Source organism: Capricornis sumatraensis, chromosome 19 (assembly GCF_032405125.1).
Source record: "Capricornis sumatraensis isolate serow.1 chromosome 19, serow.2, whole genome shotgun sequence".
Taxonomy (NCBI): Eukaryota; Metazoa; Chordata; class Mammalia; order Artiodactyla; family Bovidae; genus Capricornis; species Capricornis sumatraensis.
The window spans coordinates 35849428-35877319 of NC_091087.1; the positions used below are offsets into that span (position 1 = coordinate 35849428).

Consider the following 27892-nt stretch of genomic DNA (forward strand, 5'->3'; position numbering starts at 1 on the left):
TTTGTTAAGACCCTGGTTTTAGAATAAACCCAATTAAAGTAACCATTAATTAGTCCTTAAGACAGAACTCTGTAGGTCTTCACACTTGTTCTTCCTAAATTTAAAAAGACTTAAGCTTGGTTATGGGTGGTATCTATAACCACCAACTTCTTTAGGCAAAGTGCTATCTATAAGCACAACCAAAAAAAGATCTCTTCTGAAAAGACTTAACAAACTGAGTGGAGAATCAGAAGTAAACATTTTCTAAATTGCTCAAATTTTACTATCATTTGTCTGCATCTTCTGAGTTTCAGGACACACATGTCTTCATTCAGCTTCACCAGCAAGCAAATGAAAAGTAATGTATACAACACAAATACAAAGGCAACACCCTGCTCATGTAAACCAGCCCCTGGAGCTCACGGCACCACAGGGGCAGTCAGAGCACTACAGCAGCAGCAGGGAGCCCACCCGTCTCCAGAACTCTAATGAACCCAGCACACGCACACACACGCACACACACGCACACGCACACACACACACACACAGCTATGTGCTGGAGTGTTTACACCCAGCAAACAAACTGCACAGATTTATGCACCCTCTGTATTAGTAAAATATAAGTTTGAAACAAACTATAAAAACAAAGGCTAATCAAACCACAGACTTTTATAGAATAGATAATAAAATGAAAACATGAGTTACCCACTAAGAAGGAAAATGGAATATTCACTTTTCTAAACAGTATGAAACCTCATAAAAGTATGAAGGGTGGGGAGGGTGGAGGAAAATACAACAAGGTAAAAATTGAGGGTGATGATGAATATGTCAAAACTAATTTTCTAATTTTTTCCAAATACAAAATGGTGTATTTCTAATTAGAAAAAAAAGTTTTTAAAGTTTTTACATGTAAATTAAAGCAGGCCTAAGGGGTCGTAACTAAGTCTGTGGATTTAAACTACCATGATAGTTAAAATAAGGAAACTGAAAGAATCTGCAAGCAAACCCTGTAAGGCATTTAGAGCACTACTTCCTCAGCATCTAAACGTGGTATCAATACACGTTAACACCAAAACACTGTAAATGTCTGCAGTGACCAACAGCATAACCATGCTGCTATTACCTTCTGACATTGATATCTGAGTTCTCTATTTGCTTAATGACTGAAAAGGCTGGGCTGGAGCCAGAAAGAGCTGGGTTCAGAGCCGAGTGAGTGACTTAAGCGGTAGTCCTCGTGATGCCCCAACTGGGGAGGTGGGCAGTGCACCCAGCTTGCCTCACTCAGGGTGAACATTCAACAACTGCCCCGGGATACTGTCAGGATTAAATGTGACTGTGGGCTAGGGGACAGGGACCTGGCAGAGTAAGGACACCATCCCTCAGGTTTCCCTCCAATTAAACACGTGGGGTCAGCGGCAAATTGTCACTTACGAAAGTGTTACTTCTATTAGGTGAATGGGTCAGACCTACCTTTAGAGGAGTAGCTAGTAAAGAAGCACCCTCAGCCCCACTGAAAGTCTGCATCGAGATCACTTACTCGCGATCTGGTAAATATCTGGCTCCTCTCTTGCCAGCTTCTCCCTGGCAACATCAGCTATTGGTCCAAAGATGGTTACAGGCCTCAGGAATCCAGCTGAGAAGATTCAGATAAAAAGAAGCACAGTTTATGCTTTATCTGTCTTAGGCAAACCGACATTAATATAGGCTGGTTGGCAGGAAATAGACTACCTTCTCGAAGAACCACCCTCTCATACGCCGGGAACTTGGTCTGGACTGGCTGGGCCGAGAGGTCTTCTCGGCTCTTGCGCAGGTTTCTCTTGGAGCTGCGCAGGCCACGGAACCTCCAGAAGTCGGCGCGGTCTCCCCCTGCTGTCTTGGGAAGTGTATACTGCACACTGGCTAACTGCTCAGCTCTACACAGGAGAATACAGAACAAAATGCACAAAGACTTGTGGTAGAACACAATGTCAAAACCCTGGACAGAACTTCACATGGAATGGAAACCTTCATGCTTAAATTAAAGGAGTTTATAAAGCTAGGTCAGTCTTAGACATGGTGAGTACAGTGAAGACTCCCCGTGGGGCTGAAACCTTTTCCTCATTCCCTAACCTGCTCTGTGAGAGACAGCGGAGCGCTCATACCTGTTCTTGTTTGGGATGATGCCACGTTCCACTTCCTTATGGTTTTTGCCAATCCGAATGGCGAGCCAGGAGCCCAGCTTCCCATTGTACAGAGTATCCACAACACGGAACACCTCTCCTTTGTTAAAACTGAGTCCATAGGGAGATTCCTTCTCATATTCAAAATGGGTTCTAATATAGAAAGAATCACCCACATCGGATTCTACAATGCGACGATAAACTAAATGGAAACAAAATATAATCAATAATGAGTGGAGAAAGAAATTAACATGAACAGAATACATTAGGTGAAGATTCTATTGATAACGTTATCAATGACAAAAGCAACTGTATCCAACTAACAGCAGCTCCTTCCTAAATATTCTGTCTCGTGGGCATCACTGTGAGCTCATGACATGGGTGACTCTCGGCAACCCCCGCCTGGATGAGGAAACTGCTGCAGACACCCAGCAGGCAACTTGTCCAGAGCCACACGCGCTTCCTGCTTCAGTCACCTAACAGTCCCGCCTCAGCCCTGCACAGACGCTCCCGCTAACTATGGCTCTCAAATGAGGGCAACCCGGTCCCCGTCAGGTGAGAGGGCTGGAATGCATGGAGACATTTCTGATAGCAGCAACCATGTGCTGGAAGAAGGTGTGTGTACAGACACCTAGTAAGCAGAGGGAGGACACCTCAAACAGCCTCAAGTGTTGATACACGGGACGGCCTTCACCACATTACTTGGTTCAAAACATCAACAGTGCCAAGCATGAGAGACCTTGTCTGTTCTAAATGAAAAGTGCATCTTCTTAATCACAGAAAATTAGTCATTCTCTTGAAACTAATGCCAACAAACATCAGAGCATATTGCTTAGAAAACATCAATACAAAACTGAGAAGCTGCCCATGTACAGTTCTTTGTGGAAGAGTATACAATTTTCCCATAGATGGCACTCTAGCTTAAGCTGAAGCCCAGGGACTCTGGCTGGCCCATTACTGTGCTGTGCTCACAAGCACAGCGTTAAGACTGTGATGCTATTTAGTCACTCAATCGTGTCTGACTCTCTGCGACCACATGGACTGTAGACCACCAGGCTCCTCCGTCCATGGGATTCTCCAGGCGACAATACTAGAGGGGGTGGACATTTCCTCCTCTAGGCCCAGTGATCTTCCCGACCCAGTGATCGAAGCTGCATCTCCCAAACTGCCAGAATTCTTTACTACTGACCCACCATGGAAGCCCCACAGTGTAAAGGCTGTGTGCCCCTAAATGACAAAATCCGTGGCATTAACAAAGTCATTTATCACTCGGCTTTCAGTGATTTATTAAAAACATTAACATTAAAATTCCTTTTTAAGTAGTCCAGCATCTCCAGTTTTATTTTCTCAATTTCCTGAGAGTAACTCACCATCTTTCTTCTTCTGAGCCAATATGGTCACTTCTTCTCCTTTCGGGAGGTCAAGCAGGAAGAGGACAGCTTCTTCTCTTATGATATTTGTGAAGTCTACATTGTTTACCTGTTAAAATAACGTTTCACTAATTGCTATTGGCCATATTTTAAGACGATAAAAACATTTAACTGCACAGGAAACAAGTATTTCTAGAGTTTATCTACTCTAGAAATATCACATCTCCAAAAGTGAAAATATTTATTTTTGGAGAAAAGACCCTAGTTTGTAACAAGCAGAAACCAAGTAAATAAAGTGAGTTAAAGTATAAACTCATTTAAACAGTGACAATGCCACACAATGTTAGAGATTATACACTGCAAATTCCAACCAGTTCCGACCAAGAAAGCCAACATCTACTTCCAATGACTTATTATTATAAAATCTCATGATTTAAACTTTGAAATTAAAGTCCAGACTGTGTAACAGAGCCCGACTTCTTAGGACTCTGAGAAGCAATCAGAAGGAAACCGCGTGTGCGCTATGCTACCTCAGTGAGAGCATGTGTACACCACGGGCTCAGAGTCTGCCAGGCCAGGGCTCACTCGTATCAGACACCCCTGAGGACCTAACGTAAATGTCATGTGACTGTATGCAGGGTAACAGGGAGACTTCCTTCTATTCATCTTCTGGAAATTTTCCACATTAAGAGAAAATGTTTCAATAGGCAGTACCTTAATGATACAAAACAAAAATAAATAATGAGAAAATATTTTTAAATGACACATGATTACCTCAAATAGCATATGGAGTGGGTAAGAGAATAGGTCTACTTAATTATCAATGTTGTATCTGAGAAAATAGAAACACTGTCAATACAACATCAAGTGGAAATCAGCCAGGCTGAGCCAATCAATGTCCTGACCTCCTTCCATGCGAGTGTGAAGGGGAAGGGGGACCGGGGGGCCGCCACAACCTGAGGGAGCTCACCCCACACTCGGAGGGCGGTTTCTGACTGCGAGCTGCTGCCTCAAGTGACCAAACCCAGCATGGAGACAGGGAAGCAAGAGCAAAGAGGGGGTTGCTGAACATGCGCCAGGTTTTCAGAAGAATGATTTTAAGAAGGTGGTGGGAAAAGAACTGAAACATTTATCCAGTAGGAGGGCCAGAATGACAGCATTATGGACTCCAAAGAAGAAAGTAATTACTTAAGGTTAAAACAGGAGTAAGAAATACAGAAAAACGAGGGCTGAAGATGCCATCGGGTTGGTGGTGCCTCACGGAAACCCACCCTGAGCCGTGGTGAAGGTGGCAGGCAGGCCGCAAGGCCTCATGACACAAGCAGGCAGGGAAGGGCGCCACCTTATCTGCAAGTGCAACAGCCAGAGGAGAAAGACAAAAAAGGCAGAGGAGGAACCAACAGGCAGGGAAAGAGTTCAGAACAGAGCAGTCAGACTCTGGGGCAGGAGGAAGGAAGAAGAGAGCAGAGCAGAGGTGAGGCGGGAACTCCCACTTGAGAGCTGGTCCTCCGACTAGAATGGGATGCAGTCCATCCAGCAGGAGGTTTGGATATTTTAAAAAGAGAGGAGATGAATAAAGATGGTACTATGTTACTAGGTAACACTGCTTATGGAAAAGAAACAAAAACACAAAGAGCCCACTGGCACACTGCATCTAAGCTGGGCTTTCCTGGACTCGCATCCTTGTGGATGTGAAACTTCAGAACAAGAGCGGCTTACACATGTACCCAGTGGACACCCGTCTTGGCACACCTGAGCCATCACTGGGTAAAGGGGGGCCACAGGCTGCATACCTGTGCTGTCCTGCTGGCAGGCTGGGGCCCACAGCAGAGTCCAGCCAGCAGGAATGCTCAGCTGAACTGCAGGTAACTGGGAGACACTGTAAGCTCCAAGACTTGGTTTTTCCACATTCTACAGATATGAGTGATTAAAATGAAACCAAAGCCACATACTGTGCAGACACACCTAACAGAGACGTGAGCAGAGGCAGGAAGGGGAGACCTGATAGAGCCCCACGTTCTTTCACACAGATTACAAGCTCATCATAACAGATCTGCTATGTCTGAGGCCTTGCTCTGGAGACCTCAGTATCTGAAGCCATGTGAGTTGATCATGGACATACCCTGAGGATCTGGTCGCCCTCCTCCAAGCCTTCTTTGGCAGCAGGGCTGTCTTCGAGAACACCAGCTACAAATATGCCAACATCGTTTCCACCAGCTAGCCGAAGACCCACACTATCTCCTTTCCTGAATTTTACTAACTTCATGCTGGGCCTGTTAAAACAAGTATTTCATTTGAACGAGTTAAGAGAAGCTTAAACAGTTACAGCAAACTGCTATAATGAAAACCATATTTAGAATAAAACAAAGGACCATCATATCTGAAATTTCCCCCACACCACTAATTTACTTGATAAAATTTAGCATTAGAACTCAAAATCAGATTTAATAGCACTTTAATTCTAATTAACAAAAATAAGTTCTGAAATATCCAAATGTAATATGTTAGTACTGTTTTACATAATAACTGTAAAATTACTCCATGAAAACATGTTTTCCCAACTCTTGACTCTTCGATATATATATATTAACAATGGCTAAAAACTGTTCCATTTTTCCCATCCCAGTTCATATCATATCATCTCTACCGAGTAACTGAGAAGTCCTACTGTACAAAGGTAGAAACTGAAGTGTATACTGACAAATTTCCCTAATACCAGGAGTCAAAATCAAGCTCTAGGCACTGTGCCTGACAGACAGTGCTTTTCAAGCTCCACAGCCAGGGGCTCTTGCAGTAGCTCACACAGATTACTTGCTCTGAGGCCCCTTTGAACTTTAAACCAAAATGCTCACCATCCACCCTTTCTGGATGAGCCCATGTTAATCTCTTCATGCTGGAAAGAATGGAGCAGAACTAATGAAAACACATTAATTCCTCTACCATCAGTGCAGGGTCAAAACTCCTGACACTCCTGAAACAAATACTAAGAATGCCACAGAAGAATGGCTACTAGTAACTACAGATTACCCTTTTGGGTAATTAATAACAAATTACATACATAGTTACCAATTACCCTTCTAGGTTTCCATAGCCATCCCACATTCAGAGACAAGAAGACACAAGTCTTTTACACCTATCTGGACATGAAATGTAGAAAAGTTCTTTTAAAGTAACAGTGAACAAATAAGTTGAAGTTAGTAGTAACTAAAAACACACATCAACCAATGAATGAATGAGTTGAGGAGACAGAGACTGATGCCTACTTCTTTAAACCAACTAAAGACCACCTTGGCTTTTAGGACTTGATCTGCTTTCTTCACATGAGCTAACCATGAACTGGGCAGAAACCTGAGAGCATGTAGATCAGACAAGGTCACTTACTGCCAGGGCTGGTGGCACAGGAGGTTCCCCGAATCTAAGGATCATGGACGGTGAGCCCCTTGCTTGTGGTGGAATCTACTTTTCCACCTGCATCAAGAGCCTCCTCTCCCAAAGTCAACTATCCAGAGAGCTCTTTAAGCACCCCCTTAAAGTCCGTAAGATTCTGGGGCCCTAAGTCCTCTCTCAACACTGACCAACCTAGAGCACCTCAAAAGGTAACAAGCGTGGACTTCAGTTTGCGTCCTTCAGGAAGATCTGGCTTTTAAAAACCACCATTCGAGAACAGCTCCAGGCTCCATCTCAGGGTCACGTGACCGAGTCAGGGTCCTTTATTCTTGGCCCTCTGTTGTACTGACCGCACACAGCAGCAGAAGCCTCTGCCTCAAACACATCCACAGAGTGTGAGTGAACAATCCCAAATACAAACCCTGACTACTCCTCAGTTCTCTCCTTATCTGTCCTTGAGGGCTCCTCTGGCAAACAAGTCTCTGGAATCTAACAAAGTTTTGGTAAACCTTAAAGAGTCAGGAAAGTGCTCAGGCAAGTCTTAAGAAAGGAAAAACAAGAAGATAATTCCTTTCCGATTTATAAAATTTTGAATTATCAGTTACCTTAATATTAAAATGTGTAATTTTAAACTTGTGACACTCCCACCTATTTCAAGACCATGCTGGGTCTTAGGGTAACAACCCAATTTCCTTCAGCACAGAGAACAGATGAGAGCAGGGGTCTAGATCTAACTTACTTTAGGAGATTTGGTAATTTTCTATTATTCACATCCTGTCACCTCTCCCCTTATCAGAGAGGCATCAAAAAACTAGATGATCACGACTGTTTGAAATCTGGATATAAAATCTACATCTCAGTCTCAGTATATAAGATACAACGTAATGAAATGTTTGGAAATCAAACACTGATTTCTGAGGTGCTGACTGATCTAGAGCAGGTTCTTAATCAGGGTGATCCTGCATCCGGGTGCATCTGGCAGCACCTGCGGGTGTTTTTAGTTGTCACAACCAGGGTGTGTGTGTGTGCACGTGCATACTACTGACCACTGCTGGCTAGGGATGCTGCTCAGCACCCACAGTGTATAGGACACTCACATGATAAACAGTTATCTGGCCTCAGTCAAGGTGTTGAGATGGAGAAACACTGTCGTTTTTTTTTTTTTTTTTTTAAAGCTGGGGATTGAGAATGCCTGTGAAAATTCTCATGTTTAACTAGAAAGTTTTCTTCTTTTTGGTCATACTGCATAGCATGTGTGAGCTTTGCTAACCAGGGGTTATATCCATGCTCCTTGAATTGGGAGTGCAGACTCTTAACCAATGGACCACTACGTAAGTCCAGAAAACAATTTTCTAATTTCTGATCCAAAAACTAGGTAGAAAATAGTGGTGAGAAAGAATTAAACATCCAAAGAAGTATGTTTTCCTCTAATCTCTGATTCTATCATATAAACAATTTAGAAACTAGACAAACGAAAGTCTAATCAGAGCATTATGCAGCACACACTATGTATCAAAAGCATTTGTAATACAGGTCACAACTGAACACTCACTCTAAACCATGATCAGAAACAGGCAGAGAGAACAACACAAGTTTAAAGCCACATTACCGAAGAATGCCATCTTCATGAGTTGAATTGGGCAGGACGCCATCAGATGGACTGACAGGTAAATCCACGTCTGGCTGTCCTACCTGGGCATACACAGGCTTTGGCTCTGAAAGAAGAGAAAATCTAAACTGTGCAGGAAACACTGTGCAAAATGGAATAACAGTGCAAGCACCCACTGCACAACCAAACAAGAAGTCTGCAAAATACAGTGCAAATGGAAGTTCAGAGAACCCGACAGGGGACATATATACTACATATGCATCTATCAGGGTACATTTTATAGTCATATATTCTGACATCTTCATAACATGTATGTATGCACATCACATGATCACCTGTGCTTTCCATAGCTCCAGCTGTTAAAGTCTTAAAAAATCTACTTTTTAGGGAAGAATAACAGAATAATGTATGAAGAGAGAATCCCTACATTTCTCTGCTGGGACTGTCACTTTCTTAACTATTGTAAAATTTATTTTTAAATATACACATACCTGTGACTAAGCAAGCAGAGCAGAAAGAGGTTTCGGGAGCAGGACCTGAGGGACAATAGAATCGGAACCTCTAGGCCTTTCAAGCAACCCTGCAGGATCTCAGAACCCTGCAGGTTTTCACATGTGGTCTCGTATCCAGCTCAGCAAGGTACACTTCATAAACAGTTTCTGAAAACACTGTCCACTGGCAAGATAACTTTTAAAAGTGTCTGAAGTCAATCTAATGTTTCCCTTTAATGAGCAGTGTTTGAAAAACAACCTCACTCACTGTGAACAGCTGTGAACCACAAATAATTTCTATGTAGAAAATTTGAAAAACATTCAAGAATGCCTACTCATCTACAGTGACCTCCTATCCACATAGAAAATGCTGTAACTACAGAAAAATTCCACGGGTAGTTACCTACATGGGTAGTAGGTAACAGCAATAGTAGCAGTAGTAAAAACTGCATCTTTGTATCTCCTGTAAATATAATTCTGTAAATTGTACAACAGTTTAGTCTGACTGAACGTTTTCTGCACTTTGTATTTCATAGGCGAGGCTTACCTGGAAGATTCGGTGCTTGCTTCTCATTTCGCTCAACTACAACTTCTTCCACTGTTTTAGGTGTGTGATCATCTGCATGCTTTACCGGAGTTGAGACAGCCCCAGGTTTAGAAATTCTCTCTTCTTCTCTGCTCCGGAGACTGTACATCAATAAAACAGAAAGTTATGAGCACACCGTGAAAATCATTTGTAAAGAGTACAAGAACAGCCAAGACAACGTCAAGAAAGGATGACAAAGGACTTGCTCTAAAAGATATCAAAATACTGTAAAAAACTCATTAATTAAAACTAGAGTAGCACTGCCACAGATCCACATAGAAAAACAGAAAATGGAGAGCTACTTCTGCAGGACCAAAGTTTATCATGGAAGAGCAGGCCAAAGCTGCTGGAACAGAACAGTGTGTAATAAGCAGTGTCAGAACTGTTCACTAATCTAGAAACCCTAGCTGACTACATGTATCAGTGACATAAAAGTAAATCAACTTCAGATAAAGTCCTAAACATAAAATATATTAAAAATTTTTATATTATCAAAAATACTTTTGAAGTAAGTCTCAATTAACAAAAGCCATAATATATCAAGTAAATACATAAAAAGCTTTAAAAGGTATGAAAATAATTGGAAAAAATGTCATATGTAGAACCAAATGAATTTTAAGTCCAAACAACTGAATATTAGCAATCTGACCAAACAAAATGTAACAGAAGTTCAATTTAAAACTACACATTTATCCAACAATACATATAATAAGGATTTGATATTTAGACTATATAAGAACTACACATCAGTTTAAAAGAGACAATTGAGGAAAAAAGACCACTAGGAAGAGGAAATTCACCAATAAAGAGTGAATAAACCTACAGACAATAAATAAAAAATATTCAACCTCACTAGTAACGAGGAAAATGCAAATACAGAAAACTAGAGCTCTTACTACTCATGAGAGTTCTCCAATCATATCAAGCTGTAAGAACAACATGGAGATACAGACATTTGGAAAAGGACAGTAGAAGTAAGTGTGCTGCTGCTGCTGCTAAGTCGCTTCAGTCGTGTCCGACTCTGTGCGACCCCATAGACGGCAGCCCACCAGGCTCCCCCATCCCTGGGATTCTCCAGGCAAGAACACTGGAGTGGCTTGCCATTTGTAAACACAAAAAAAGAGTGTACAGCTACTTGAGCAAAAACTAGGAGTTATTTATCAAAAAAAAAAAAAAAAAAAGCACATACACAAAAACCTGGAATCCTACCCTTAGATTTATCCTGAAGAAACACACACATTCATGTCCAAGAAAATTTTATAAGAATATTTACTCTGATAGCAGCTCAACTAGCAATAAACAAAACTCAGTGCCCACCAACAGTTCCCCCAGAAAAATACCAACTATATATATATATATAGAGAGAGAGAGAGAGAGAGACCAATACATATGCTTCACATAAAAAGATAAATCAAGATCTACCATTTAACGTATTGGTAGATTTTATGGCTGAGTTCTCCCAACTCTGAAAAACCCAATAATATTTTTCTTCAATCATCCTAGACCGCAGAAAAATATAGAAAGCTCCCTAACTCTCTTTGTAAAGACTTTTTATTGTAGAAAATCCCATACATACATACAGAGAACAGTATAATAAAAATCTCATGTACCTATCTTTATTTAGTATTTTTCAACTTTCTGGTGATTAGCAATTCAACCTTAGGCTAACAGAAGCTTAACACCCAAATCTTGACAATTAACATTACCAAATGAGAAGACAAAAATATTTTAAAAGATAAATGGAGGGAAAAAATTCCAAATAAAATACTAAGGGAAAATAACACTGTATTAGAGGATTATTATACTGATACAGTGGTCAAAGCAGGGCTGTTTCAAGAGTGCAAGACTAGTTCAGCATTAGAAGTCTACCACATAATTCTATTCAAACATTACAGAAAAAGTTAATACTGGTCAAATGAGCGTGTGAAAACAATCAACAGCCATTCATAATAAAAGTCACAAATAAAGCAAAGATCAGGCAGCATAATAATGAAATTATTTTCCAAAACCAAGAGCTATTATCACATTATGCAGTGAAACACTGAATCTATTTGCTCTAAAATCAGTAACAGCACAGTGACACCTGCCAACATTACTGTTATTTATCACTATCTGATGACTCGGATGACAGAATCATGCAATAAAGTGCCCGGAAATACTGGCAGAACACTTTAGTGAGTATAAAAGAATATTAAAAATTATTTGAATTGAAGTAACTTTAATTACACTGAGAATTAAATATCCTCAACAATCAGATGGAAATGAAAGGGTAAAAATATCTCTACAACAATAGTGTTAAAAATTATAAATCTATACAAACCTAGACTAGGAGAGATCTCCCTAAAAAGCAAGATAAAAATTCAAAAGCCATGAAAAAACAACACCCCAGAAAAATGAGCAACAGAAATGAACCAGAAATATACTAAAGAAGAAATTCAACATGGGTAATATCACAAAAAAGATAGTCAGTTACTAGTCAGGAAATCAACTGATAATAAGTTACCATTCTGCAGCCATCAGATTGGTACACATGGAATTCTGAGAAACAAATGAAAGCACTGCCACTTATGTATCACTGAATCACTTTCCTTCACACTTGAAACTAACATTGTAAATTAAATATACTTCCAATTTTACCAGCAAGATAAAAATGTAAACACTACTTTTGGAAAGTAATGTGGCACTAAGCATGAAAAATTTTAAATGCCAACACATGCTTTAAGTATTTTAACAATTAAAAAAGCCAATATATGAACCCATGGACAAAAATGAAAAAGATCTAGAAACAGACTTTCCATAATATGGAAAATTTCTGATCAAATGAAAAAGCTAAAAGGATGCTTACCTTGTGTTATGTGAAATAAGCTAACAGCTGGGGAATAACGTGTAGAGCCTGATATTTTAAAATTCTTTGTAAGACACACAGAAACTCTATATATGATGCTAAACATCGACACAAGTACAGAGAAAAGCTTACTTCAAGTCTGAGATCCAGATGCAGTGGAGTTGGCAGCTGTGGCCTGTGCCACTTGTTCTAATGAGCATACAATGCTTTCATAACTGAAGATAAAAAACTAAAATCTTAAACTTACAATGAAACAGTGTTGTAACCAGAGATATGAAAATAGCCCCAAAACAAAATGTGAAGAGCAAATACAGAATACATGTGGTGAGACACCACCGAGGTATTAAAGACCACTTTTTCCCACAGGTGTGCATGCGTGCATAAGTGTGCACACACACACCCCATGTGCAGAATTACCAGACAGATGGGGGTGACAGCGGTTCACAAAACGGGATGCAGATACAAGAGCAGCCCAGAGAAACCTTAGATTTATCTTGACTGTTTCAATTTGACAGTAAAGAATCTGCCTGCAATGCAGCAGACACAGGAGACATGGGTTCAGTCCCTGGGTGGGGAAGATGCCCTGGAGGAGGAGGCATGGCGGTATTCTTGCCTGGAAATCTCATGGACAGAGGGACTGGTGGGCTACAGTCAGTGCATAAGATCACATCTTCCTATGAAAGACTGAAAAGTTTTTAAGTATTTTAAAATAATGATTGTTTAAAGATGAAATTAAGTCTAACTTTAAAGAATTTAATTCCACAGTGCATATTATTAGCAGTCCCTTACCAGGAAAAAAATTTCGTCCTGATGTCCTCCTGAAAGAATAAAACATACACTTTTTTATACGAAAAGTTTTCAGAGTTCCATTTTTAAGTTAGTTTAACTACTCTGGGGAGAGTGTATTCCAGTTTTAAATAATATATATTAAAAGAGCTGCATGTAAGTAAAACAGTCTTTTAGTAAAATACACACACACATACACACACAAGTATGCCAAGATATTTTCTAGCTCAAACCAGAATGAACTACTTTTAAATCATAAAAGGTTAAACTTTTTTGCCATTGCTTATGTAATAATGGGGCGGGCTTCCTTGGTGGCTCAGATGGTAAAGAATGTGCCCGCAATATGGGAAACCCAGGTTCAGTCCCTCGATTGGGAAGATTCCATGGAAAAGGCAATGACTACTCACTCCACTGAATTACTCACTATTCTTGCCTGGAGAACTCTATGAACAGAGGAGCCTGGTGGGCTACAGTTCATGGGGTTGCAAAGACGCAGACACGGCTGAGGAACTGACACTACGTATTAATATCTCACATATAATTAGTCTAAGTATAATTAAATACAATTAAGCTATCTGCAAACTGTTCTAGGTGATTCATAATAAAAAGGGCAATACAAAATAGTAAATTCTTCTTGCATTCTTTGCTCTAAAAAGACAAATGTATATATGAACATTTTGAAGAGATCAAGGTTAAAGAACTACATAATTTTAATAGTTCTACAGAATTCTGTTGCTTTGGAACTGGCTTAAAACTATCTGTTTAATCGAGATCACCTTTCTGGACTTTCCTGGTGGTCTAGTGGTTAAGAATCTGCCTACAAATGCAGGGTTTGATCCTTGGTCTGGGAAGATCCCACATGCCACGGGGCAAACAAGCCCTGTGCCACAACTACTGAAGCCTGCGCTCCACAGCCAGAGGAAGCTGCATCGAGAAGCCCGTGCACCATGGCCAGAGAGCAGCTCCCGCTCTCTCTGACCAGAGAAAGCTCACATGCACCAACAGGCTTTTTTTAAGTTGTAAGTTTAAAAAACAATTTCCAATTCCAACTGATTTTCTTCCTCTCCTGTAACTGAAAAAAAAACTTCCTGAATCTATAACGTGACTAAGTAACACTGATGATAACTAAGAATCAAAGATAATATTTTAATGTGACCATCCTCCCCAATGGTAACCAGGCCTTGTAATAGGGCTCCTGCTCCATACAGCACACAAAAATCCCACAAATATTTCATTTTCGGCTAATTTTCATTCTTTTCTGACTACCACCTTTCATTAACGTAATTACTACACCTTAACACTGCAGATCAGTGGAACTCACATCATGCTATTAAACTGGTCACATGATCAGTATTTTAAAAAATCATTATTCTTTTTAGTGCATTTCCATTATCTACCAGAAGGTGGAGGCATTATTCAATACATATAGATCTAGAGCCATGCTGTTAATAGAATCATGAAGAAAGTCATTTCTGTAGCTTGAAATTTTCTAAAACTCATATTAAATAAATGAGGTAAAATCAAATAATACATTTTAACTCAATATACTTAAATATTAAGAATCATAAAGTAATCATAATCAATTACAATAAATCAGTAAGTAATCATAAATTAGGAGCTTCCCTGGTGGCTCAGATGGTAAAGAGTCTGCCTGCAATGCGGAGACCCAGGTTCAATCCCTGGGTTGTGAAGATCTCCTGGAGAAGGAAATGGCGACCCACTCCCGTATTTCTGCCTAGAGAATCCCAGGGATGGAAGAGCCTGATAGGTTACAGTCCATGGGGTCGCAAAGAGTCGGACACGACTGAGCGACTACACTTCACTTCACACATTGTTTTTTGGTGTACTCAGCCATCAAACTCCAGTGTGTATTTCAAAGTGTTAGCTGCTCAGTCGTGTCTGACTCTTTGTGACCCTATGGAGTATACCCCGCCGGGCTCCTCTGTCCATGGGATTCTCCAGGCAAGAATGCTGGAGTGGGTTGCCATGCCCTCCTCCAGGGGATCTTCCTGATCCAGGGATGAGAATCTTAGGTCTCCTACACTGGCAGGCAGGTTCTTTACCACTAGTGCCACCTGGGAAGCCCCAAAGTTCTGTAGAAGACAATTGTTAAGACAAAGTCTATGAGAGAGTTTTTAGTCACATAAACAAACTCAATGGAAAGAACCTTAAGTCTTATCCCGTCAACTCTGTGTAAGAATAGCAGATTAACACACACTCAACCAGATCAGTAACAGATGGCTTTAAGAGCAAGACTTCAGGTATGCAGGCAGAGGGCAGGCAGCTGGATCAGAGGGGCCTGGAGAGACAGGAACAGGGGAAGGGGTTTTCTCCTCCGAGTCCCCTGAGCAGGCAGGCAGGCCACTGCTTCCGACACTTCCGAGGGTACTCAGGCACTCGGTCTCTGACAAGACAGGTCCTCCAGCACTGCTTTCCCTGGGCCCTCGGAGGGCAGGTTCCCTGTAAGTCCACCCAGCGACACCCATAGTGAGCCTCGGGCGCGTGGGGCGGGCTCCACCTCAGCACCACTGCTGTTGACCTCCTCACGGGTGATCCCTGGCGTTCTCCAGAGTTCTCTTTCATTTTCTACTGGCTAATCCTCTGTCGCTTCAATCTTGTTATATTTAACCTCTCTATATTAAACCTGTTCTGCTGAAACTGTGCTGGTTCTTGGACCCTGATGAAATATAGCAGACTGGCAACTCTTCAAGTTTTATTTCTGATTTCTAGCTCTCAAACACCTCCTAATGGACTGGTTATATCTTATTTAAAAATAATCTGAATATAGGAAATAAACTGAGGCTGAATGTTCACTGTAATAAAACATCCTTTTATAAAGCCCATTTCCTGTTACCTAAGAAATGACTCATCCTACGACAGCAACTTTATACTTTCTTTTCAGAACATTTATTGCATACAGATTGGCAAGAACTACATAGTTTAAAATGAAAATACAAACTAGGTGCCCTTTAAAGACCACTGGAGTATCTCACCCCTAATAGTAGAAATCAGAAACTCAGAAAGTAACTTAAACCAGGCTCCCAAGTTCTTCTCCACTGACAAGAGTTCAGCACGATGGGCCCCTAACACATATGAGGAAGAAACACCAAGGTGCACTCAAGTCTGGTAACTCAGGATGCTCCCACCAGTTAATCCCCTAAGTTATATATGCAAACACACAGATATTACACACTGCAGTTTCTCCTCAACAGCAACTCAAAAATTACAGCACGGCACAGTGGATTAGAGGGTGAGCAAGGCAGAGTGAGCGCTATGGAGATTCTGGGTAGGTGCTCAGGCAGAGAAGCGAGAGCTGCCCCTGAGCACGCTGAGAGCAAGGAATGACCACCATACATTCACTGAACTGTATCTGCAAGCTAAGCTCTCACAATTTAAAATCCATTCTTTATACACTGCAACATTTTCTAGAAATACATGTGGTATATGCTTTTGAAGAAATAATGACTGTACTGCTCATTGCGACAAGGGGCTTTCATGATGCCTATCAGTCTGCACAGAGATTCTCCTCCTGCGTGTTCATTTGTTTCGATGGTTGACAACATTGTAACGTAGCCACCTGAATTAGAAAGAAAACAGACCCATCATTCTGCAAGTGTAATTTTTGAAAAAATGAACAACTTTTAGTAAGGAATGACTGGAGAAAAACTAAGAAGGAAGGGCATCCTTGCCAGGGCTTCACTGGTTCGATGACTGTTAGGCACTTGGAGTAATGTTTTGAGTAAAACTACCCTTGACTGTGCAGGATATTTGGCTGATCTTATAACAAGACCAGTGTTAAGTTACCACACTCTTCATTTTTTATTAACATTCTCTCAAAGAGAATAAAGAACTGTCTTACATTATTTAAAAGCGGAAATAAAAGTTCACATACTTACTACTTTCATATGTAAGTGGAGCGGTCTGTTTTTAACTACTTTATGTTTTATACTGTACTTGTATAAGAAAATAATTCCCAACTGATGGAATAAATAGAATGTATACTTTTTACTTTAAAAACAGTGACAATAAACTATAATATTTAAGCTTGCTTTGGTGCCACTGGGCCCACAATCTCTGCTTAGAGGTTAAAATCCATCACTACATAATATCCACAACATCACTAGACGGGGGTCTCCATTAACTAGAGAACTGTTATTAACTGTGATTCTCCCTTCAGCCTGTTCCCTTACAAAGAGTATGAAAAACAAAAGGTCACTCTGGAGTTCTAATCCGGTTACCTAAAATTCCCAAGGATTGAAAATAACAGTCAGTGCTTACCCTCAATAACAGAAGTTCGGGATGGGTCATCAACATTCCACTCACTTTCCAACATTACACAAAGAATCCACCCTTCAGTAACAATTCAACTTAGAAACAACTGTTTTAAAGTTTCACATTCTCCCCAACCAATTTTCCAAAACCGGAAAAAAGAGAAAAATTTCCAAGGACTCCAGAGCACCGGTTCCTCTGCTTCTGTGGTCCACCCCACTGGTTGCCACGCTGTCCTCCCAACAAGCTGAGAGCTGTCCTCTCTCTCTTACTCTGACCTGTCCTCCACTGCAGCGCCTTCTCACTGGCTCCCCTGAAGACAAGGTGGCCAGAGAGAGGCCTTCTTTCCATATATACATATGGATATAAGAAATGACTAAGTAATACAAAACATAACCTTTACAATTCAAAATTTCTACATATGAACCATATCTGAATTAGTTTGAACTTTTACTGCAATAGCGTTTTTCAACAGTGTACCCGCTTATGACAAATCAGTAGCACAAGAGTCACGTTAAAACAGTATCCAAAGCATAAACAATATGTTGCTCTTCTACAGAGAAAACTCACAAAATGAGCCTGTTAAATAACTGTAATGACTAGGGAGAGTGCAGTATAGCCAGGCAGAGGCTTGGAACTCACTCTGCACCTCAAATACTCTATAGTGATGAGTCCCCTTACTGACAGTCCTGCCAATCAGCATGAGGCAGTGCCCCAGTGAGGACCCCCAGCTCCATCCTGAGCAGAGTCGCAGTCCAGAGCAGGCAGTGGAACGACACTGAATAAAATATACAGAACCTAGCAACAAGCACCAAGTGCTTTAACAAAATCACTGTAACAACACTCTCTATACAGATATTAATTTTTTAATTTACAAACAAAACTATTTTAACATCCTAGACCAGGGAGGGACTGGCAGACTTTTTCTGTAAATGGCTCTGTGGGCCAGGCACTCTCTGCCAAAAACTTTTCATAGTTATGACACTGTAGGATGGGTTCCAATAAAACTTTATTTGCAAAACCAGGCAGCAGGCTGAATCTGGCTGCAGTTTGCCAGCTGCTGTTCAAGACAACAATAAGGGTACACTGTTCATCTGATTCTAAGAAGAGAGCAAGTGTGTTGCACTCAGAACTCAGCTCTCTAAGAAAAGAACATCACGTAGAGGAACCTACGTAGGTCACAACAAGGGAAGGCTCTGAAGGTTTCTGTTCCCTTGAGTAACCTTCCCCTTCTTTCTCTACTCCAGGAAGGGCAAACACTTGAGTCAAAAGGCCAAGAGGCCTTAATTCTCTTGTCAACAACATAACCCTGGACTTGATCCTTAGCTTAAACTGACTAGCCTACAGAATGAGGAAATCATCTTAGAAATGGTCAATGTGAGCACATGAGAAAGCTATGTGGACAGTCTACAGCATGAACTGTTCCTACTACCAATCACTGTAATAAAGGAAGCCGCCAATATCTGTGCCAGGTGTTCCAATCACCCTTCACAACGTTGTGGTGTATGATGCCTTCTTTATATCAAATGAGGAAACTAAAGCTCAGAGAGGGATTCCAGGTGGTGCAAGTAACCAATGACAGGCTGGGGCTCAAACCCAGGAAAACTGGCTTCAAAGTCCAAAGAGACGACTGCATTCTGTTGCTTTTGACAACAGAAGGTTACTCCATTTCTGACAAAATGAAGGTTACTACTCTCTGCAGGTAACTGCAGTCTTACAAACACAAAGATATTCAGAAATCCAGGGGGGCAGTAGTGTTTGACACACTAAACTGAAACTTTTTTCACTCGTCTTTTTCTATCACTTTAAATTGCAGAATTATAATATTTGTAAAACAAAAGCATCTGTTCAAACAAACAACACTAGGATGTTCCATGGTGTTTTTTACACTAGGATTTTACTCTGTAGGATGAAATACATGCTGGAATCCAGACTGCCAAGAGAGACATCAATAATCTCATATATGCAGATGATACCACCATTATTATGTCAGAAAGTAAAGAGGAACTAAAGAGCCACTTGATGAAAGTGAAAGAGGAGAATTAAAAAATTGGCTTAAAACTCAACATTCAGAAAACTAGAATCATGGCATCCGGTCCCATCACTTCACGGCAAATAGATGGGGAAACAATGGAAACAGTGTCAGACTTTATTTCGGGGGGCTCCAAAATCACTGCAGATGGTAACTGGAGCCATGAAATTAAAAGACGCTTGCTCCTTGGAAGAAAAGTTATGACCAACCTAGACAGCATATTAAAATGCAGAGACATTACTTTGCCAACAAAGGTCTGTCTAGACAAAGCTATGGTTTTTCCTGTGGTCATGTATGGATGTGAGAGTTGGACTATAAAGAAAGCTGAGCACCGAAGAAATGATGCTTTTGAACTGTGGTGTTGGAGAAGACTCTTGAGAGTCCCTTGGACTGCAAGGAGATCCAACCAGTCCATCCTATCTGTCCTGAGTCTTCATCAGAAGTACTGATGCTGAAGCTGAAACTCCCAATACTTAGGCCACCAAATGCAAAGAACAAACTCATTGGAAAAGATGCTGGGAGGGACTGAGGCAGGAGAAGGGGCCGACAGAGGCTGGGATGGCTGGATGGCATCATGGACTGACGGACACGAGTCTGAGCAAACGCTGGGAGCTGGTGATGGACAGGGAAGCCTGGAGTGCTGCAATCCACGGGGTGGCAGAGTCAGACATGACTGAGTGACTGAACTGATATCTAAAGTGTTTCTCAAAATGCAAGGACCCTCTAAATTAAAACTGCACAGTTGTCTGGATTTTAATAGTAACTTTATGGAGGAAATAAAACCTTTAAGCAACTGGTACTATTTTTCATCCTGCCTTTAGGCAGGCTACTTAAATTTTCAGGAATTATATTATCAGCACAAACATATGAAAATAAATCTACAGACATTTTGTCTTCTGTAGCCAAAGTACTGTCTTCTCCTTAGGATCTGCTATGTGGTAACACACAGAAGAGAATGCTATTATATTAGAAACTTAAAGTATTATTCCCTGCCTCCATCCCAGATGAACTCAGAAGCAGGCTCAAGAGTCTGTATTTTTCAAAGATCTCATATAATTGGTGTCACCTATAAAGAATACTTGAGGCTCCCAAGAGAAGTAAAACACTCCAATATAATAGGAAGACACCTAAAAAAATTTTTTTAAACCCTCTTCAACATTTAAAGTTACAGATGCCGAATATTTAGGAAATCTAAATGAAAAAATGAAGGTGTAAAAAGACCTATCTAAAGTTTAGAATTTGGTTACAATAGATACAAATGGCCAAAATTTTGATGAGTCTTTCTTTCTTTTTAAAGGAAAATCATGTCCAAACTGCTTGCTGCTAGCCTGGCTTCTAGGGGAGAGAACTGTGTTAAGAGTACACCACGCCCCATGACTCATCCGGGCGTCAGCTCTATTGCTGTGTATGTGCTGCGGGCAGCTGTCCCTTTCCAGGTAAGGGATGCACCGTGTCAGCAAGATTTTCAGAATTAAGATGTTAACGTACAGCAGTTAAAACTAGTGATCAGGTATTAGTCAGTTTTGCATGGGACGTACTATAATATTCCTTAAAAAATCATTACAATGTTAATCACAAAGATCAGGGTTAATACAATTTATAAATCTAAAATCTGAAATTCAGAGAGAAGCAGCTTCACAAACAGCTAAAATCAACAGTGCGCAACAACTGTGTCAGGGTGATTTCTGACAGTCTTCAGGAAAGCTCTCCTCTTCCTCAGCATCCTTGGGAAACACTCGCCGTACCCACTTCTGGGCATTCTATCTCTTTTGTTTCTCTTGGCAATTTTAGTGACTCCATGGCTTAGGTGACCACCGCCCTCATGCAAGTCAGTCACAAACAATCACCGTGAGTCTTAAACTGGTCAGCTCTGGACTTGACTAAGTGCACACAGAAAAGCTCCACGTGGACTGCTGCTAAAACCTAGGTCCACTGTTGGCCAACAGAGCCCTGAGCACGTCCAGAAATCTTACGTAAAATGCTACATGTATCTGTGAATGTCCATCTTTCTGGAGAGAAAGATCATCATTTTTTTTTCAGATTCTCAAATGTGTATGTGACCCCCTCAGAACATAAACTCAGGTAAGTCACATAATACTAGCATGGCAGACCCTTTGACATAAATACCACACAGTGTACTTTAAAGGGAAAAACAAAAGTCTAGGTTAATCTCCACTAAAAAACACTATCATACATGTTTAATGTCTCCTAAAGCTTGTTAGCATCTTCTAATGCAGTGAGTGGATCAGCAAACTACCGCCAAGAGCCAACTGTTTTTTTTTTAAGTTTTACTGGAAAACAGCCATGTCCATTCATTTACATACTGTCTACAGTAGTTTTGAGCCACTAAGACAGAGCTGAGTGACAAGATTTGGATCACGTACCTAAAACATTTACTATTTGGCCTTTTATGAAACAGTTTGACCTCTGTTATTCTAGGTAAGAAATACATAAACTAATAGAGAAACACAAAGCAAATTTAAGTAATCAAAAAAAAAATCCATCTTCTAGTTTTATTTCTAAGCAAAACTAGAAGCATGCACCGAGCACACACACCACTGTTTCCTTTACACAACAGAGAGTGGTTACCTGCCACTGCTGGGCTGCTGTGGAGAGTGTCTGGAGTGGTCGGAAGGCTCAGACCGCTGGTCAGGAGACCGAGAGCGGCTGTGACGGGGAGGCCGCTCGTGGGATCGACCTGAATGGTCTGATGCCAGTGACTGGATTTCTGAAATATCTGTTAAACAAAAGGGTGCTGTTTATTTTCCCAAGATTATAGTAAAATATAAGGCACTCCAATGACAAAGGAAATAAGTTACTAAATATAATTTTCCATACAATTGTGGATTTAAGCATTAACTTAAACACGTCCGACCTTCCCACTTTAAACAACAGATCACCTTGAGGGTCTCTAGAAACAGAACCACACTCACCGTCCCTCTCGGAGGCGTCAGCAGAGTGGATGCTGTCAGAAAGGTCAGGGACATTCAGCAGGGTAGCCCGCTCATCTCTCTGAACCACCATCTTTAACTTGCCCTTAGACCTCTCGATCAGCGTCTTTGCATCTGTCAGTGACATGTTTTCCGTCACGGTACCATTTATCTGCAACAGAAAAGAGACTGTAGTTTGAAGCTAAATGACAAAAATACAAGCATTAACTTAGTGAGACATGGACAGCAATATCTCAGCTGCTCCCAGGCAAAGTTAAAATATTCCCTTTGCACTTTCCTAAACTATCAAAGTACTCCTCCTTCCCAAAATGATAAACCTTCACTACACTCACTACACGGCTGCTCTGCCAGAGGAGCCCACATCACACCCTCTACCTCTTCCTGTGACTTATGAGCAAACCAATAAAGCTGACACTTCAGTAACATCTGGAGGAGTCATCAAAACCACTTAAAGTGGAACAACAGGCAAATCTGTCTACAAAGTAACTCCTGTTAGTGAATAATACGCATCTGGAGCTATTAATTCTCCAGGACAACATGACGCCCAAAGAAAAGCATCCGTGTTGACATGGAGTAACAGTCATGGCAGGCTATACAGTCCCCCAAATACTGATTTCTAATTCTTCTTGGAAAAATCCATTCAAATATGAAAAGGAGCTATGTGGTCACACTAGAACTTGTTTTCTACTGCAGTTCATCAAAATGTTAAGAACATGACTATACCTTCAATACAACATCGCCTTCTTGAATATTGCCATCTCTTGCTGCCAAACTATCTTGTGAAATTTCCTTCACAAATATATGGCTGGCCAATCGAAGACCATATTCTGAAATAATATATTTAAATGTCTTTAGTGTAAAATCCCAAGACACTTAAATAGAGTTTAAAAGTATGAAACGAATAATCAACACATAAAGAAAGTTTTAAAGTACAATCAGTAAGTTCTTCTTGGCCTTCCTGCAAAGAAGACATTTCCTCGTGCCATCAGAAGTTGTCACCATCAGTGTGAAAGCACAGGGCAAGTCTGTGGTCCAACAGCAGACTGACACTCATGCCCTCACTGTGTAGAGATAGGACTAAAGAGAAGACCATGCCCTCTGACCTGTCAGGCTGATGCACCAGGCTCTTAGAAGGTTTGATGACAATAATTCTGAAAACAAATACCCTGGGAAGCTCAGTGATTTTTAGTGATGACTTGTATTACCACGTGTATACTACTTTTGTTTCCCCCAATTCCTACAGAAGAGGATTTTGGGTCCTAAACCTGTCCAACTCTGAGAGGCAAATGCAGAACATCAGCACGAGCCACTAGAACTAGGGCCTGGAAGGAGCCGAGCAGAGGGGAGCAGTTAAGGATGCCAGTCCTTCCAACAGCCAGCAGAGCACCCAGGAGGCAGCAGCAGCAGGAACAGGACCTGTGGGCAGGGGAGCGGTCAGAACTAAAGATATTACCAGAAGAGTCCAAAACCCCATCCAGGGGCCTGCAGAGTGATGGACTATTTTTTTTTAATTAGAACAATATACAATCAGTATGATGTCCATAGGAACAGGATTGCTCCTGGTTGTGTTAGGAATCTAACTGGGAGCAAGAAAAATAGAAGGCAAATAAGTGCTATTTTTAAGGTGGGCTAAAACCTGCTACTCAAGCTTTTATAAGCTACATCAAAGTTACAGTTTAACTTAAGGTAAATATGCAAAGAGTGTTGACAAACAGAAATAACTGGGACAAAACAAAAAAGACTTTACAGAATCTACGCAGTCCACTCGGTGCTTCAGAAACAGTCATCGTATCTCAGAAATAAAGTGTTGATTAAAAGCCTGCCCTTATTTAGGATTTAAAAATTATAAATGGCCAATACAGATATGACTCTGAAATATTCCCTGTATATGAAAGTATCATTTATCCCAAGTATTTCTCTGGTAAATATGAATGAGGTGGCAGGCTCTACAGAGAAAAGCAGCAAGCAAGAGGCAGCCCCGCGCTCTGGCAGCAGGGAAAGGACGTCACCGCAGTCCAGCTTCGGTGGAGCTCAGAGCGGGTAGTACAGCACTCTGTGCCAGGGGAGGGTGGGGGAATGGGGGAGGGGCGGGTCACAGAGGGCACCTCCCTCTCGGCCCCGAGAAGCAACCAAGTTGACGCTCCATCTAAGAAACACTGCCACTAAAGCTGAAAAGTGAGGCTGTGTGGTGGGGCAGTGGCACAGACAGAATGGCTAAAAACAGACACAGCAGAAGGCATGAAGGAAGACGAGGCAGGTTTGATGAAGCCTAAGTCCAAGCCAGGCTTCAGCAATACGTGAACCGTGAATCCCTGATGTTCAAGCTGGTTTTAGAAAAGGCAGAGAAACCAGAGATCAAACTGCCAACATCCGCTGGATCATGGAAAAAGCAAGAGAGTTCCAGAAAAACATCTATTTCTGCTTTATTGACTATGCCAAAGCCTTTGACTGTGTGGATCACAATAAACTGTAGAAAATTCTGACAGAGATGGGAATACCAGACCACCTAACCTGCCTCTTGAGAAATCTGTATGCAGCTCAGGAAGCAACAGTTAGAACTGGACATGGAACAACAGACTGGTTCCAAATAGGAAAAGGAGTACATATATTGTCACCCTGCTTATTTAACTTCTATGCAGAGTACATCATGAGAAACTCTGGACTGGAAGAAGCACAAGCTGGAATCAAGATTGCCGGGAAAATCAATAACCTCAGATATGCAGATGATACCACCCTTATAGCAGAAAGTGAAGAGGAGCTAAAAAGCCTCTTGATGAAAGTGAAAGAGGAGAGCAAAAAAGTTGGCTTAAAGCTCAACATTCAGAAAATGAAGATCATGGCATCTGGTCCCATCACTTCATGGGAAATAGATGGGGAAACAGTAGAAACAGTGTCAGACTTTATTTTGGGGGGCTCCAAAATCACTGCAGATGGTGACTGCAGCCATGAAATTAAAAGACGCTTACTCCTTGGAAGAAAAGTTATGACCAACCTAGATAGTATATTCAAAAGCAGAGACATTACTTTGCCAACTAAAGTCCGTCTACTCAAGGCTATGGTTTTTCCTGTGGTCATGTATGGATGTGAGAGTTGGGACTGTGAAGAAGGCTGAGCGTCGAAGAATTGATGCTTTTGAACTGTGGTGTTGGAGAGTCCCTTGGACTGCAAGGAGATCCAACCAGTCCATTCTGGAGGAGATCAACCCTGGGATTTCTTTGGAAGGAATGATGCTAAAGCTGAAACTCCAGTACTTTGGCCACCTCATGCGAAGAGTTGACTCATTGGAAAAGACTCTGATGCTGGGAGGGATTGGGAGCAGGAGGAGAAGGGGACGACCGAGGATGAGATGGCTGGATGGCGTCACAGACTCAATGGACGGGAGTCTGAGTGAACTCTGGGAGATGGTGATGGACAGGGAGGCCTGGCGTACTTCAATTCAAGAGTCAGACACGACCGAGCGACTGAACTGAACTGAACTGAAGTGCAGAAAGAGTCAGACACAGCAGCGCCCCAGAGGCCCTGTAACCCAAGGAGCAGAACCCACAGGAGCCCCAGAGACGAGCTCACGAGGGTGAGCCAGTCCAGTTAAGAAAGGGCAGTGTGGTGCTCCTCAGCGAGCCCCACCAGCCCACCACCAAAACCCAAGTGGGTTAACTTGACAGCAGTGGTCCTTCTCTAGTGTGTACGCACCTCAGGCATCACACTGAACACCTCAGATATACACACGAACACATACTGTTTATCACACGTCAGCAACGATGGGCGAAGAGAAGGTGCTGGTGGCCTGGATGAGGGGCGGGGGTGGAGAAGGGAGGAGCAGGACAGCAGGGCGGCTGTGGACTCAGCAGACACAGGGAAGCTGAGCGCAGACGGCAGCGCAGGTCATCACGCCACAGTGAGCATGGCTGGCCTGAGACACCAGGTGCAGAAGGACAATTGATGCGCTGCTGTGTAAGAAACATGAGGAAACATTCCAAGAGGGACACGGGAGTTTCGCTGGAGATGTGCTGAGTCTGAGGGCCACGGAGGACACGTCAGTGAACCAGTCTGAGCCAGCCGGGACCCTGGGGTGCACACAGGCGTGGGGAAGGAGCTGCACCATCATGAGAGCTCCTCAACACCCCAGGAGAGAATTCACAGAACACTGGGAGCTACGGTGAGTATAATGAGCTTGCCAAGGATACAGAAGGGGGGGGAAGCCCTGACACCCGCAGCACTGCAGAAGCCAAGAGAGAACATGAGAACTGGAGTGGTGAACTGTGAAATGGTGCTGAAGAGACAAGATGCAGACTGGGAACTCCTACTGGATTCGTGCGACCAGGTCCCGGAGCAGACACCAGAGCACCCACCAGACACTGAAGCGGGGGGCACTGACTAGTTCTGGGAGCAGGTACAGAGAGGGGGCTGAAGCGTGGGTGGCGAACGAGAGGCACCAGTTCTGAACACAGACCGTTCTATGGAGTCCTGTGGACAAGGGGGCGGGAGTCGTGAGGAGGGGATGCGTCAGGTTTCGGGAAAGCAAATCAAAACCAAGCTGGAGAGACTATTGCGCCTTTTCGTCAAAGCTGTCATCACCAGTGCTTTCCTGTGTGGGAGAGACACACCCACAGCAGGGCTGCGAGGCCACCACCAGACTCATCTGGTATGGACTGTGACTACCTGACGGCAGGCAGCCAGGCTGCAGCCACAGAGTTTTGACAACTGTGTTCTTTCTTTATAGAGGAGCATCCCAGCTCTCCATCTGGGGCAGCAAGCTGCCCTCCCTTCCCAGCCAGCGCTCTCTGCCGGGATGCAGAGGCAGCCACGACTAAGCCCAGCCCGAGCCTGACCACGAAGTCAACGCAGCACTGCAACCGAGGCAGGGACGGCAGGGCACCTCCTACTCACAGAGCTAACCTAGCACCCCTACTGGACACGCTATCTGCTACAACAAGAAAGAGGAGGAACCCGACGAGCCCTGAGGCCTGCAGTAACAGGATGTGCTTTTAAGCACAAGGACACAACAACAAAGGTAACAAAAGACAACAGAGCAAAGATGTCAAGAGACCGCAAATTTACTTCTCTAAAATTCTCATGCGAAAAGGCTAGGTTGGCGGAAATACCTTCATTCTTCCGAGACTTCACCAGGGTGACTTTGGTGGGTCTGGCAGGCTGACTGGAGGCCACAGACCGCCTGTCGGACCGCGGCGACAGACTCCTCTCCCGACTGGCACTCCTGTCTCGGCCCCAGCTCTTCTCGCTCCTCCTGTGTGCCAGGGGCCCACGGCCACTTCTCGGGTCGTGTGCCTCCTCGTCGTAACTATCCTGTTCGTTCTCAGACACAGGTTCAGGATCAGGACGACTTACTGGGATCTGAACTTTCTTCTTCCTTCGAATGGTCTATAAATAAGAAAGGAGACGGTATGAGTTGACGGATGCACCTTCAGTT

The 27892-nt window shown here is 42.3% G+C and overlaps 1 protein-coding gene across 2 annotated transcripts in view; it reads right to left on the reverse strand.

Moving 5' to 3' along the window:
- TJP1 (tight junction protein 1) overlaps window positions 1-27892 on the reverse strand; it is a 259849-nt gene that overhangs the window by 20951 nt on the left and 211006 nt on the right. For both annotated transcript variants that reach the window (XM_068991334.1, XM_068991333.1), the window contains exons 6-16: window positions 27567-27843; window positions 23188-23291; window positions 22447-22615; window positions 22103-22250; window positions 9543-9682; window positions 8505-8610; window positions 5631-5781; window positions 3509-3617; window positions 2121-2340; window positions 1708-1892; window positions 1517-1612 (exon numbers count right to left, since the gene is read on the reverse strand). In XM_068991334.1, the coding sequence (XP_068847435.1) occupies window positions 1517-1612; window positions 1708-1892; window positions 2121-2340; window positions 3509-3617; window positions 5631-5781; window positions 8505-8610; window positions 9543-9682; window positions 22103-22250; window positions 22447-22615; window positions 23188-23291; window positions 27567-27843 (1705 nt within the window). The remainder of the gene's footprint in view (window positions 1-1516; window positions 1613-1707; window positions 1893-2120; window positions 2341-3508; window positions 3618-5630; window positions 5782-8504; window positions 8611-9542; window positions 9683-22102; window positions 22251-22446; window positions 22616-23187; window positions 23292-27566; window positions 27844-27892) is intronic.